Raw genomic sequence first — 11,883 nt, forward strand, 5'->3', positions numbered from 1 at the left:
AAAAAATTTTTTTTTTGATATCAAGCAATATTTCAGCCAAAAGCCATATCTGGATCCTGACTGAAGCAAACCAACTTCAAAAAAAAAAAAAAAAAAAAAAGGTTTATTATCAGGGAAATTTGAATACTGACTCTTCAAATTGATGATATTAAGGAATAATTTTTTTAATGTTTATTTATTTATTTTGAGAGAGAGAGCAAGCACGCACATGGGAGGGGGAGAGAGAGGGGGAGAGAGAGAATCCCAAGCAGGCTCCTTGCTGTCAGCGCAGAGCCCAACTTGGAGACTGGGGCTTGATCTCAGGAACAGTGAGATCACAACCTAAGCCAAAATCAAGAGTCAGACATTTAACCGACTGTGCTACCCAGGCGCCCTTAAGATTTTATTTTATTTTTAATTTTTTTAAGTTTATTTGTCTTGAGAGAGAGAAAGCACAAGCAAGGGAGGGGCAGAAAGAGAGAGGGAGAGAGAGAATCCCAAACAGGCTCCGCACCATCAGCGCAGGGCCCAACTCAGGGCTAATCCCAGGACCTGTGAGATCATGACCTGAGCCGAGATCAAGAGTCACTTAACAGATGGAGCCACCCAGGCACTCCTAAGGAATAATAATTTTTAAGGCATTGTAATTTTTTAAAAATAAAAGTCCTCCTGGGGCGCCTGGGTGGCTCAGTTGGTTAAGTGTCCGACTTCGGCTCAGGTCATGATCTCACGGTCCGTGGGTTCGAGCCCCGCGTCGGGCTCTGTGCCGACAGCTCAGAGCCTGGAGCCTGTTTCAGATTCTGTCTCCCTCTCTCTGTGACCCTCCCCCGTTCATGCTCTGTCTCAAAAATAAATAAACGTTAAAAAAAAAATTTTTTTTTTAAAAAAGAAAAAGAAAAGTCCTCCTAATCTTTTAGAAATATATACTAAAATATAAGTGGATGAAATGATACGATCATTGGATTTGCTTCAAAATAATCTGGGCTAGGGACTTGGGGGAATAAAAAGAAACAAGATGAGCTATGAAGTGATAATTGTTGAAACTGGGAAATGGGGACATGGGACTCCTTATACTATTTTTTCTACTTTTTTATGTTTGAAATTGTCCATAATAAAAGCTTCTCTAAACCTGCATATGCACTAGTGATGATGATAAGAAAAAGTAGAGCAACACCAGTGAGATCCTGGCACCAGAATGCCAGGATTCAACAACCAGCTCCTGTACTTACCAGTTGTGTGGCCTTGGGCAAGTCACTGAACCTCTCTGTGTTTTAGTTACCTCATTTCTTTTTTCTTTTTAAAAATGTTTAATTATTTTTGAGAGAGGGAGACAGAGTGCAAGTGGGGAAGGGGCAGAGAGAGAGGGAGACACAGAATCCGAAGCAGGCTCCAGGCTCTGAGCTGTCAGCACAGGGCCCGACGCGGGGCTCAAACTCATGTACCACGAGATCATGACCTGAGCCGAAGTCAGACGCTCAACCGACTGAGCCATCCGGGTACCCTGTCAGTTACCTTCTTTCTAAACAGAGATGGTGATGATCATGATAATGCCTACCTCATATCGTTGGGAAGAATAAATGGCTCAATAGATGTGTAGCACTTCACAATTGCTGATACATAGTAAGTGCTCTGTATTACTGATGAGGGAGCAAAAGGCAAGCTGAGGGCAAAGCACAGGCTAACACCCAACCCAATCCCCCGGAGGTGGAATATGCTCTCCTGCTTCCTAAGGCTCTCCTGCTGCCCAAGAACAGAGGAAAGAGAAAAACAAGTGGTTAACCGATAGAAATCATAGTAAGGCAGGACATGAGTCTCCATCAATTTACAACTATCTTAATGATTTACAAGGAAAAAAAGCAATTTTATCAATAGCCAACTTACAGAAACCTATAGATTCAATTTCATGGAACTCTGTCATCACCTTCCCCTCCACAAGATAGAAAATCTTATATAATCAGTCACTCCTCATGCCCCAAGTACAGCTCTCTCTGCCCATGGGTCCTGTCCCCGTGCTTTAATAAAAACCCCTTTCTACATCGAAGATGTCTCAAGAATTCTTTCTTGGCCATCAGCTCCAAACCCCAACTTTTCTGCATCATTACCTCTTATTAATCCATTGTGCATGTCCATGGAATCTGAACATCTGCTTTCCTAGGCTGTGCAACTTCGAAAAAATAAAAACAGATCTTGTGTTAGGATGGAGGGGTTAGGAGTGATCTTTTTCACTCTCCAGTGTCAATCTTTGTGTAATGTGAAATTATTAGTTTTAAATTTTTTATGAAATGTATTTGTGTTTTTAAAACCCAATGAGTCACTTTCACAGGCTCTCCTGCCCTCTGGGAGCTCCCTAGTCTGCTGAGATAGACACATTCCCCAGCCTTGGTGTTTCCATCTGGCAGGGTGGCGTGGCCTCTGCTTGCCACAGATACAACCGTGTGGGCCGAGATAGCAAACGTGGGCGGAGAAATAAACTGGGAGCACATTCCCAAGACGATGAGAAGTGAGGAGGTGGGGCGTCAAGAAACAGAGCCCCTTTCCCTGACCCCTGGGGGGAAATCATGGCACCCCTCCACTCTTAACCACCTCTCACTCCCCTCCAATTCATTCCTTTCCCCCACTGCTCTCCCTACCTCACCTCCCTCCTTCCTGAAGGGGAGGTGTAGAGGTCACACCCAGAGCAAATACAAAGGGGAAAAAAAAAGCTGTTTATTTCATTGGCAGTTGAGTTTGGGTTTCGGTGGGGGGCACCCCAGGCATGGGGTAGCAGAGGTGGAGTGGGGGGCGGTGATGCTAAGCAGACAAAGAAACACTGAGTGAGAGCTCTGAGCTGGTGAGAAACAGAGAGCATTGCCAGGCCCTCACTCTCCACCCCTCACCCAGCCCTGTGGTTGGCTATTTGGGGCTGCTGAGGGAGAGGGCCAAGCAGGCCAGGGCCCAGAACCAAGGCCTGGGATCTGGAACCTCTGTCTGGGAACCAAGAGCAGGGCTGTTCTTTAGGCACCCCTCAATCTGCATACTTTGGTATGGACAATTGACATTTTCTCCCCTGGGGGGAAAAAAAAGTAGGCTAGGAAACTGCAAATATTACAGATCAACAGTGACTATAAGAAGTCCCCTAGTGCCCATCCAGAGGGATCAGGCCCCACCTCTCTAGAAATCCACTGTGACAGCTGCCCCAGATCACCTTCCTCCCCTAACGCCCACTCCTCCATCAGTAACAGCTAACGTTATTCAGTGTTGGCTGTGTTCCAGGTATTGGGCAAAGGGCTTCACATCTATAAATACATAAACACATGTGTTTATATATTTTTTTAACTTTAAAGAAAAAGAGAAAGAGAGAGTATGAGTGGAGGACAGGGGCAGAGGGAGAGAGAGAATCTCAAACAGGCCGTTCACTGAGTGCAGAGCCTGATCCCATATCCCCGGGATCACCACCCGAGCCGAAATCAAGACTCAGACGCTTAACCGTCTCTTAATCTTTAAAACGGCCCTGTGAAATAGATATTTTTATTTTCCTCACTTTACAAATGGGAAAATTGTAGTACAGAGAGTTTAAATATTCCAGGGGCGCCTGGGTGGCTTAGTCGGTTAAGCTGGGCTGACAGCTCAGAGCCTGGAGCCTGCTTCGGATTCTGGGTCTCCCTCTCTCTCTGCCCCTCCCTCACTTGTGCTCTGTCTGGCTCTCTCTCTCAAAAATAAATAAATGTTATAAATAAATAAATAAATAAATAAATAAATAAATAAATAAATATTCTACCAGAGGTCACACAGCTAAGGAAGGGATATTTCTCCCCTAATCCACTCCTGGCCACACCCCCTGTCCAGCATGTCCTTCATGTTCCCATAGGTGCCTTGTAAAGCCTTCTATTGGCACCGAGGGCGCTATATTTAAGTTATCTGCTATACACCCGCTTCCCCTGGTGGACTGCTTGTTCTCTGTTTTACTCATATGCGTTTCCTCCACACAGTGGGTTCTCAGTGAATGTTAGCTGAAGGATATAACGATCCACACATCCCAGATACAGCCACTCTGAGCTCCTGACCATTGTCAGAAATACCTTGCTCTTTCTTGCTCTTATCTCAGTCTATAACGCTTTTTTCCTCCTATCTTTTTCTATTTGGTAGACTCCTTTCCTCACCTGTCACCTCAAGGCCTCCCTCACCTGTCACCTTCTCTGTGAAGCCTTCCCCAACTATCCAGGCAGAGTATCCTGCTTTGACTTCCAGATGCCTCTGACCTCTGTAAACACCTCAGCTACAGCTCACCCCTAGGCTATCAGGGGGCTGTTTTTGTGCACATGTCTGTCTTCCCCCATTGTCTAGGGGGCATTTTACTTCTCTCTGCATCCCCTGATGACTAAGAGGCCCAGCAGGTGTGCACTGAACAAATGACAGATGGATGGGAGCATAAACTGCACACCCCCCTTTGCCATTTTCCACAAGGAACTTTCCAGCAAAGGAAAGTTTGTTGCCCCTCCTGCCAAATTACCCAGTAAACTGGCATTAGAGGGGTCCCTTGCTGACATGATAGGTAAAGTAGCTATATAGCCCTCCTTTCCTTTCAATTATCTTCCTCTATCCAGGCTGTATGTGGGCACTTCCCATATCAGGGAGACAGGGACCAGGAGGCCTACTTTCTTTCCTCCAAGGTCACATCTTAGGGGAATGGAATTACTGCCCTTGGAAGGAGGAGCCCTGACACAGCCCACCCAAGATGGGGCCCTGGAGGCCTACTCTCCTTGGCCCTGAACTTGGGAGCCAGGCCCTGCCATGCCTCAACCTCTTCCCTGCCCCACCATCATAGATACCCTGAACTTCAGGCTGGAAGAGATCTCAGAGAACATGAGATCCAGAGCACCAAAGGCACAAGGGGATTGGGGAGGGATGCACCCAATGGAGCAAATGGTCTTGGGCCTGCCCCGAGAGCTTTCCCACACACCCCAGAAGACATGGCAAAGAATGGAACATTCTTTAGTCCTGTGTCATGGCTTCCACTCAGGCCTTTACCATGTCCCACGTGGACCGTCGCAGTAATTAGTCTTTCTTCCACCAATACATCCTCCACACAACCAGAAAGCGATCCAATTATCAAAGTTAATTTTATTTATTTATTTATTCTTAAAGTTTATTTATTTATTTATTTTTAAAGTTTTGATTTCATGACCTGAGTTGAAATCAGGAGTTGGACGCTTAACCAACTGAGCCACCCAGGAGCCCCTCAAAGCTAATTTTAAAACCTGTAATCTACCAGTCACTAAATCAAGTCTCGATTCTTACATGGTATACAAGACGAAAAGGATCAGGTCCCTTTCCACTTTCCACTTTAACCATGGCCTTTGCTACTACTCCTCCATTCTATCGTCTAGGAGAAGCCAAAGCTTCTCATGCTCCCTTGCTCTTGTACATACTCCGCTTCTCCACCTGATGAACTCGGCCTTGAACACCCAGCACAGATGTCACTTCTTGGTAAAGTCTTCCCTGATAGCCTGGAAAAGTTAGTGTATCAGGTAAAAATGCTCCCAGCTGAACGCATGGAAAACCCAAGCAAAGGAATGAGTCTAACCCTCAGTTGCCAGTAGAGTCATCTAAGGAGCTTTTAAAAGTCCCTGTCCACTGGACACATGCCAGACCAATTAAATCAGAATCTCTGTGGTGGGCACAGGCACCGGTAGGTTTCAAAACCTCCCATAGTCTAATGTGAAGCGAAGTTGAAAAGCACTGAAGCAGGGGTTTATTTTTCTCACAGAGTGAAAGTAGCTGGCGGTTGCTAGTGTTGGTTGAGTGGCTCAGTGATATTCAGGCCTATTTCTCAGTGATGCTCTTGACCTTTCCTTTCTGCTTTGTTGCCTCAGGGTCACAGGATAGCTGTGGTTGATCCTCCCTGTTCAAAGCAGGGAGAAAACCGCAGGGAGAAAGGGAGGGTTTAGTCCATCCTCTTTTATAAACAAATCAAAGACTGTCCCAGAAACCCCTTCAGCAGACTTCCCCCTAGATGCTATTGATCAAAACTGCACCACCCCCACCCCTGGCCACAAAGGAGGCTGGGAAAATGGGCAAAGGGATTTCTGATAGACCGAGAGGACCAATCAGGCTCTATCAGGAGGAACTACTCCCAAATCAGCAGGCGTTATCAAGGAAGGAAATAACGCATGGATATTGAAGGGTGGCAGAATGATGCCACCCCCAAATATGCCACTTTGACATTAGGATTATTTTGAGCTCAATTCACATAAAAAAACAACAGATGGCAAGAAGGGCATTCTAATCTCCCCCCCTTTTCCCCTGAAAACAGGAGACAAAACTCCCAAGTGAAAGATGCCCTCCTGTATAGGGAGAAAAGGAACATTCAATAGGGAGTCAAAGCTGAGACAATTCTGTACAAACAGAACTTGTTAAAAAAATAATTTTTATCTTTCTCTAGCCTCCCCATATATTTTAGTTACTTTTCCACAATTCCCTCTCTTTATTCAACCTAGTAGAGAAGTATTTGCAATTTGCCACCTCTTTGGGTCTTCATTTCCTGTCAAGGGCTCCTGTGTCTCATAATCCTTACATAAATGTGTGTTTTTCTCCTCTTGATCTGTGTTAGAGTTCAACTCTCAGGCCCAGCTGAAAAGCTCTAAGAGGGAAGAGGGGAAATGTCACCTCCCCTACAATACCGAGTTGACAGACAGCAGATTCTTTCAGTGTTATTTATTCTCTCTCTGGGCTTTAAAGCTCCTCGTACACACGTCAGTTATGACACACATCACATTAATACATTTGGAGGCATGTATCAACAAGCCCATGTTTACTTCCAGACTGGCAGTTCTCAGCTCAGGCTGCACATTAGAAATGCCTGGGGAGCTTTTTTCTTTTTTTTTTTTTTTAAGTTTATTTATTTGTTTCGACAGGGGGATAGGGGCAGAGAGAGAGAGAGAGCGCGAGAATCCCAAGCAGGCTCTGTGCTATCAGCGCAGTGCCCAGCATGGGGCTTGATCCCAGGAACAGTGAGATCATGACCTGAGCTGAAATCAAGAGTGAGACGCTTTGGGGCACCTGGGTGGCTCAGTCGGTTAAACGTCTGACTTCAGCTCAGGTCATGATCTCCTGGTCTGTCAGTTCGAGCCCTGCGTCAGGCCCTGTGCTGACAGCTCAAAGCCTGGAGCCTGCTTCAGATTCTATGTCTCCCTCTCTCTCTACCTCTCTCTCTCTCTCTCTTTCAAAAATAAATAAACATTAAAAAATTTTTAAAAAGAGTTAGATGCTTAACCATCGGAACCACCTAGGCACCCCAGAAATGCCTCGGGAGTTTTTGAGTGCCTAGACCCTAGCCACAGAAATCTGAATTTAATTGGTCCTGGCGAAGCCCAAGCACAACTAATTTGTAAGAGACCTCCAAGTGGTTCTGATGTGCAGGCTGGGTTAACCACTGCTGAAGTCCCAGCACCTTAAGAGCAGGGTCTGTGTCCCCTTCCATGAGCACAGTTCTTGGAACATGAGGCACACAGGAAATCCTCACTGAACGGATGAATGAGTGGCAGAGAAGAATTTCTGCCCCAACTTTGTCAACCCCTGGCCTACAATGTGCACCGTCTTGTGTGCTTCCCCCTCCCTCTCAGTTCCTTCTCCGCTGAGCACTGCGCTTAGCCACCCTCGACTAACCACATGAATGCTCCAGTTGGACTCTCCTATCTACACACACTGCCCGCTTCTCCCGCAGCTGCTGTGCTGGGCACGCCAGGCCTGCTCTTCCTTGGAAGCTTCCCTAGTCTGAGAAGATCGCTCTATCAACAGCCATGCTCAACTCTTGTGCCTTATTTAGCTAAACTCCTGGCCAGTGTGAGAGAAGAACAGTGTGAGGTAGGATTCCAAATGTCTGCTGTTCCACATTCAGCCACAATCCCAAAACGGACACCCAAGCATTCAGTGGCAGAGTGCCTAACAAGCAACTAACAAGCAATCCACAGACAAAATTCTTGCTTCTCCTGCCCAAGTGTAGAAAATGTGTCTTATCTGATTTCTTGGACAAGTGTGAGTCTGAGAAATGCCCCTGTTGACGTCACAAGAATGAGTCAGTGGTGAATTATCTCCAGAGATGATATCATCCAATATCGGATTCTGGCCCCCATCACGCTTCTGAAACTGCTTCTTCAAAGGTCACCTCCACGGCCAGCTTCATGGACATGTGGCCTGTACAGTCCCACGGGGCCCCATGCCCCACACACAGAAGGGCCCTGCACTTGGTTTTACAATCTGCTGTTGCCATCTTGAAGTTCTCAGTTTTTGAACAAGGGGCCCTATGTTTTCATTTTGCACTGGGCCCTGAAATTGTGTGTCCAGCTCTGGTCATTCATATAGTCTCTTACAAAATCCAGCGAGGTTTTCCTTCTCAGAAGGGTCTCCACAGCATATGACCTTAGTCTCCTTTGTGCAAGTCTCTGTGACACACTGCTCTCCTGTCCTCTTTTACTGCATTGCGAGAAGGTGCTGTAATGGGATGGCATGGGCTGCAAATGGTGGTTAGGATCAAGAGACCCTGGGAAATGAGCCCTCCCAGACATGAGGGAGACTTAACAGGACCAACTTGGGGGCCCAAGGCTCTAGCAAACAGAGACAACTGGAGTCAGCTCCAACCCAACACAGAAAATCATCAGGAAAACTTGTACTGACCATATGACTTCAGATGCCTTGAAGAACCCCTTCTAACTCTAGAGGGGCCATCTACCAACCGTGCAGAGAACAAACTAAAACAGGGAGGCCTACCAATCAGGCAAGAGCGTTGGACACTCTGAGAGGAGCCAGGAGATGAGGTCCCCTGGAGACAGACAAGATTTCCAAGGAAAAGACTGAGGGAAGTTTGTTCACTGTGGAAGAAGGTGGCATAGGACACAGTAAGACAGAAAAGGAGAGTGAGGGAGGGACCGAATTGGGGGAGATGGCTGCTGGAGGCAATGGGTGTGAGATGGGGCCCACCCCAATTCTGCCCCCCAGGCCTGCCAAGCAGGGATCCTTCTGCTGGGCCAGGCTGTGGGCAACCAGCAGAGGTTCTGAGAGGCGGAGTCTCAGCCTGGAGGAAGTCTCAGCTGGGAGAGGAGGGACAGAAGACGACAATGTCAAGGCCTTGGGAGGGGAGCCTGAAGCAGAGAAAGGAATTGGGGCCTGGTCTCCCCATGACAGAGTTCATCAGGGTCCAGGATCTGCCCTGTCTTGGCATCGCCTGGCCAGGCCATGGCTCAGGTATCTGACACCTGGGGCCCGGAGTCACATGCCAGGAAACTCAACACTCTTGGGGCCCAGCCCCCAACTTCCAGCAGCTACGAGCAAACAGGGCTTCTAGAGAAGGAAGCGGTTCTCTAGAGCCGGGCACCAGGGAGACTACTTCCGGGGAGAGGGAACACAAGAGAAGACTCTCCCACCAACAGGGGTGAGAGGTTGAGAGGAGGAGGGTGGAGCGGAGGAAGAGAAGAGTGGAGAGGACAAAGCTGGGGCAGGCAGGGGGCAGGTGCTCCAGGAAAAGGGGGAGATGGGCACAGAAAGCAGGCATAGTCACCTAGCCTAGGTGAATGCCCTGACATCTGCTCGCTGATCTGTCTTCCTTGTCTCCAATCTGGCCCTCAGGTGCCTACGGAGCCCACCTGGCAGCCACCCAGGTAGGTTGGTAGAAAAAGACTTTATTCCAATAAGGGAGATCAGTACATGGGCAGAAGCAAAGCCTTAGGAGCTCCCAGACCCAGAGTGACCAACAGGGCCTTGGACCATGGAACTTCATAGATTAGCCCTCCAGAATCAAAGAGACGCTAGAAAAATCTCAGGCCCAGGGGAATCTTTTACCCAAAGGGCCTGAAAAAGGAACCCTAAACCCCAAAGAAGAAGCTAAAGTCACCCAGGCCTGACAGAACCCCCAAAGGAAGGCCCCCACCCACAGAGACCCCACAGGGGACCTCTGGAAGAGAGAGCTGGCAGTGGGGAATGGAATTCTTTTGACTCATTCTTCCTTTATGGGGCTTTTCTTCCCCAGATCCTACTGCACTCCAGGACTATGCCAATATTTGGCCATGCTCCTACCAGCCAGTCACCTCCTCTCTCTCCTGCTGGTGCTAGGCACAGGTGGCACGGTGCCCAGCCCCTGGGTGCCTCCTCAGGGCTGCTACGTGGCAGAAGAAGCTGGTGAGAGGACATTCCGCTGCAGCCAGGCAGGCCTGAGTGCTGTGCCCACCGGCATCCCCAACGACACCCGCAAGCTCTACCTGGATGCCAACCAGCTGGCATCAGTGCCAGCTGGAGCCTTCCAGCACCTGCCTGTCCTGGAGGAGCTGGATCTGTCCCATAATGCCCTTGTCCACCTCTCAGGGGCTGCTTTCCAGGGCCTGGCAGGCAGTCTGCGCCACCTTGACCTCTCTGCCAACCAGCTGGCCTCGGTGCCTGTGGAGGCCTTCGTGGGCCTGAAGATCCAAGTGAATCTATCCGCCAACCCATGGCGCTGTGACTGTGCCCTCCAGGAGGTGCTCAGGCAGGTGAGGCTGGCACCGGACACTGGAACAGGCATCGTGTGTGGCCCCGGAGCCCGACCAGACCTCGTGGGGCAAGAGTTCCTGCCGCTGGCAGGGGAGGAAGAGCTGTGTGGGACGGGGCGGGGTGGGGCCCAGCGGAGCACTGATGTAGCCCTGCTGGTCACCATGGGGGGCTGGCTGGTGCTCGTGGTGGCTTATCTGGCGCACTACGTGTGGCAGAACCGGGATGAGACTCGACGTCCCCTCAAGCCGGCCCCCGTGCTGCCCGTGCGCTCTGAGGACTCCTCTACCCTCAGCACAGTGGTCTGAGGACCAGGGCCACTCCTCCAGCCCCATGCCCCACACTCCTACCACCGTGCCCTCTCTTTTCCTCTAACCCTCTGCCTCCTCTACAGCCCCCCATCCCCCAAATTCCTCCCCACTTCCTCCTCTGTCTCCCCTAAACACCTGATCTCTCTCTCTCTCTCAATCAACACCATCTTTGGTGACTACTGTGCCTGGTTGTGCTAGACTCAGAGACCCAAAGCTCCCGAGTCCACAGTGGGGGGGGGGGGGGGCAACAGAACAGAGGTGGGTGCGGGCAGAACATGGAGGAGGAAGCCTCTGCCTGGCTGTGTGGATGTCTGAACTGACATTTCAAGAATGAAAAGGGCTTTGGGCAGAAGAGGGAGGACCCTAGCGAAAAAGCAGTAAACAAAGTCAAAGAAGATGCAAACAACTTAGAAGGTATGGGCACCAAAAAGACCTACCTGGCGGCTGGAATAGAGGATGCAAAGAGGGGCAAGGGGATGGTGGGCCAAGCTGGAGGGGAAGTCAGAAACTGGGGTGCAGACAGATTGAGAAGGACTGTGTGGGCTCCTGCTCTCTTCTCTCCATCTACGGAGAAGCTCCCCCTTACTTCCTGCCTCTCTCTTGACCCCAGGCTCCTCTCCCTGTGTCTTCTCTTGGGGGCCTCCTGGCTTAGAGTCCTCTGCTTCCTTTTCCAGAGACTCTCCATCTCTCTTCTCTCTCTTTTATACACTGATGGGCTTTCTGAACCCTTTCCCTTGGGGGAAGAGGGGTCTCCTCTATGTCTGAGCTGAAGATGGGTCACCGGGAGTCGGAGGGGGATAGGGACGAGGAGGTCTCCCACCTCCAGAATATCACTGGACAACTCAATAAAGTCACTTTTATTAAGGCTCCTGATCTCTTCCTTATTGTTCATTTCATTGAATGCACGTGGCTTGACAGTGAGGAGTGGGAAAGTGTTGAGCCCTTTACCACGGCCTCTGCCACCACTTTGGCGGCGTGTGCTCCCGCTGGGTTGGATGCCAACTCCTCTCTCCCCTCCTACCTCCCAGTTCCTGACACCAGAGTCTATCTGCTAGGGATGCCAGGGCCTATGAATTAATGATAATGGAACCAGAATGGA

General features: G+C 49.3%; 1 protein-coding gene across 1 annotated transcript; it reads left to right on the forward strand.

Moving 5' to 3' along the window:
* The first annotated feature begins 8,896 nt into the window (after window positions 1–8,896).
* On the forward strand, window positions 8,897–10,921 carry LRRC3C (leucine rich repeat containing 3C). The gene is made up of 2 exons (XM_053211844.1): window positions 8,897–9,198; window positions 9,980–10,921. Exons 1-2 carry the CDS (start codon window positions 8,897–8,899, stop codon window positions 10,779–10,781), a joined length of 1,104 nt encoding a protein of 367 aa, XP_053067819.1. The 3' UTR covers window positions 10,782–10,921.
* Window positions 10,922–11,883: the final 962 nt, after the last annotated feature.

Source organism: Acinonyx jubatus, chromosome E1 (genome assembly GCF_027475565.1).
Source record: "Acinonyx jubatus isolate Ajub_Pintada_27869175 chromosome E1, VMU_Ajub_asm_v1.0, whole genome shotgun sequence".
Taxonomy (NCBI): domain Eukaryota; kingdom Metazoa; phylum Chordata; class Mammalia; order Carnivora; family Felidae; genus Acinonyx; species Acinonyx jubatus.

Bases quoted from the DNA above. Each gene is read 5' to 3' on its own strand.
- LRRC3C (XM_053211844.1), top strand. From the start codon at position 8,897: ATGGCTGCTGGAGGCAATGGGTGTGAGATGGGGCCCACCCCAATTCTG. The intron at 9,199-9,979 runs GTATCTGACACC...TTTCTTCCCCAG, and splicing joins CTGGCCAGGCCATGGCTCAG to ATCCTACTGCACTCCAGGAC.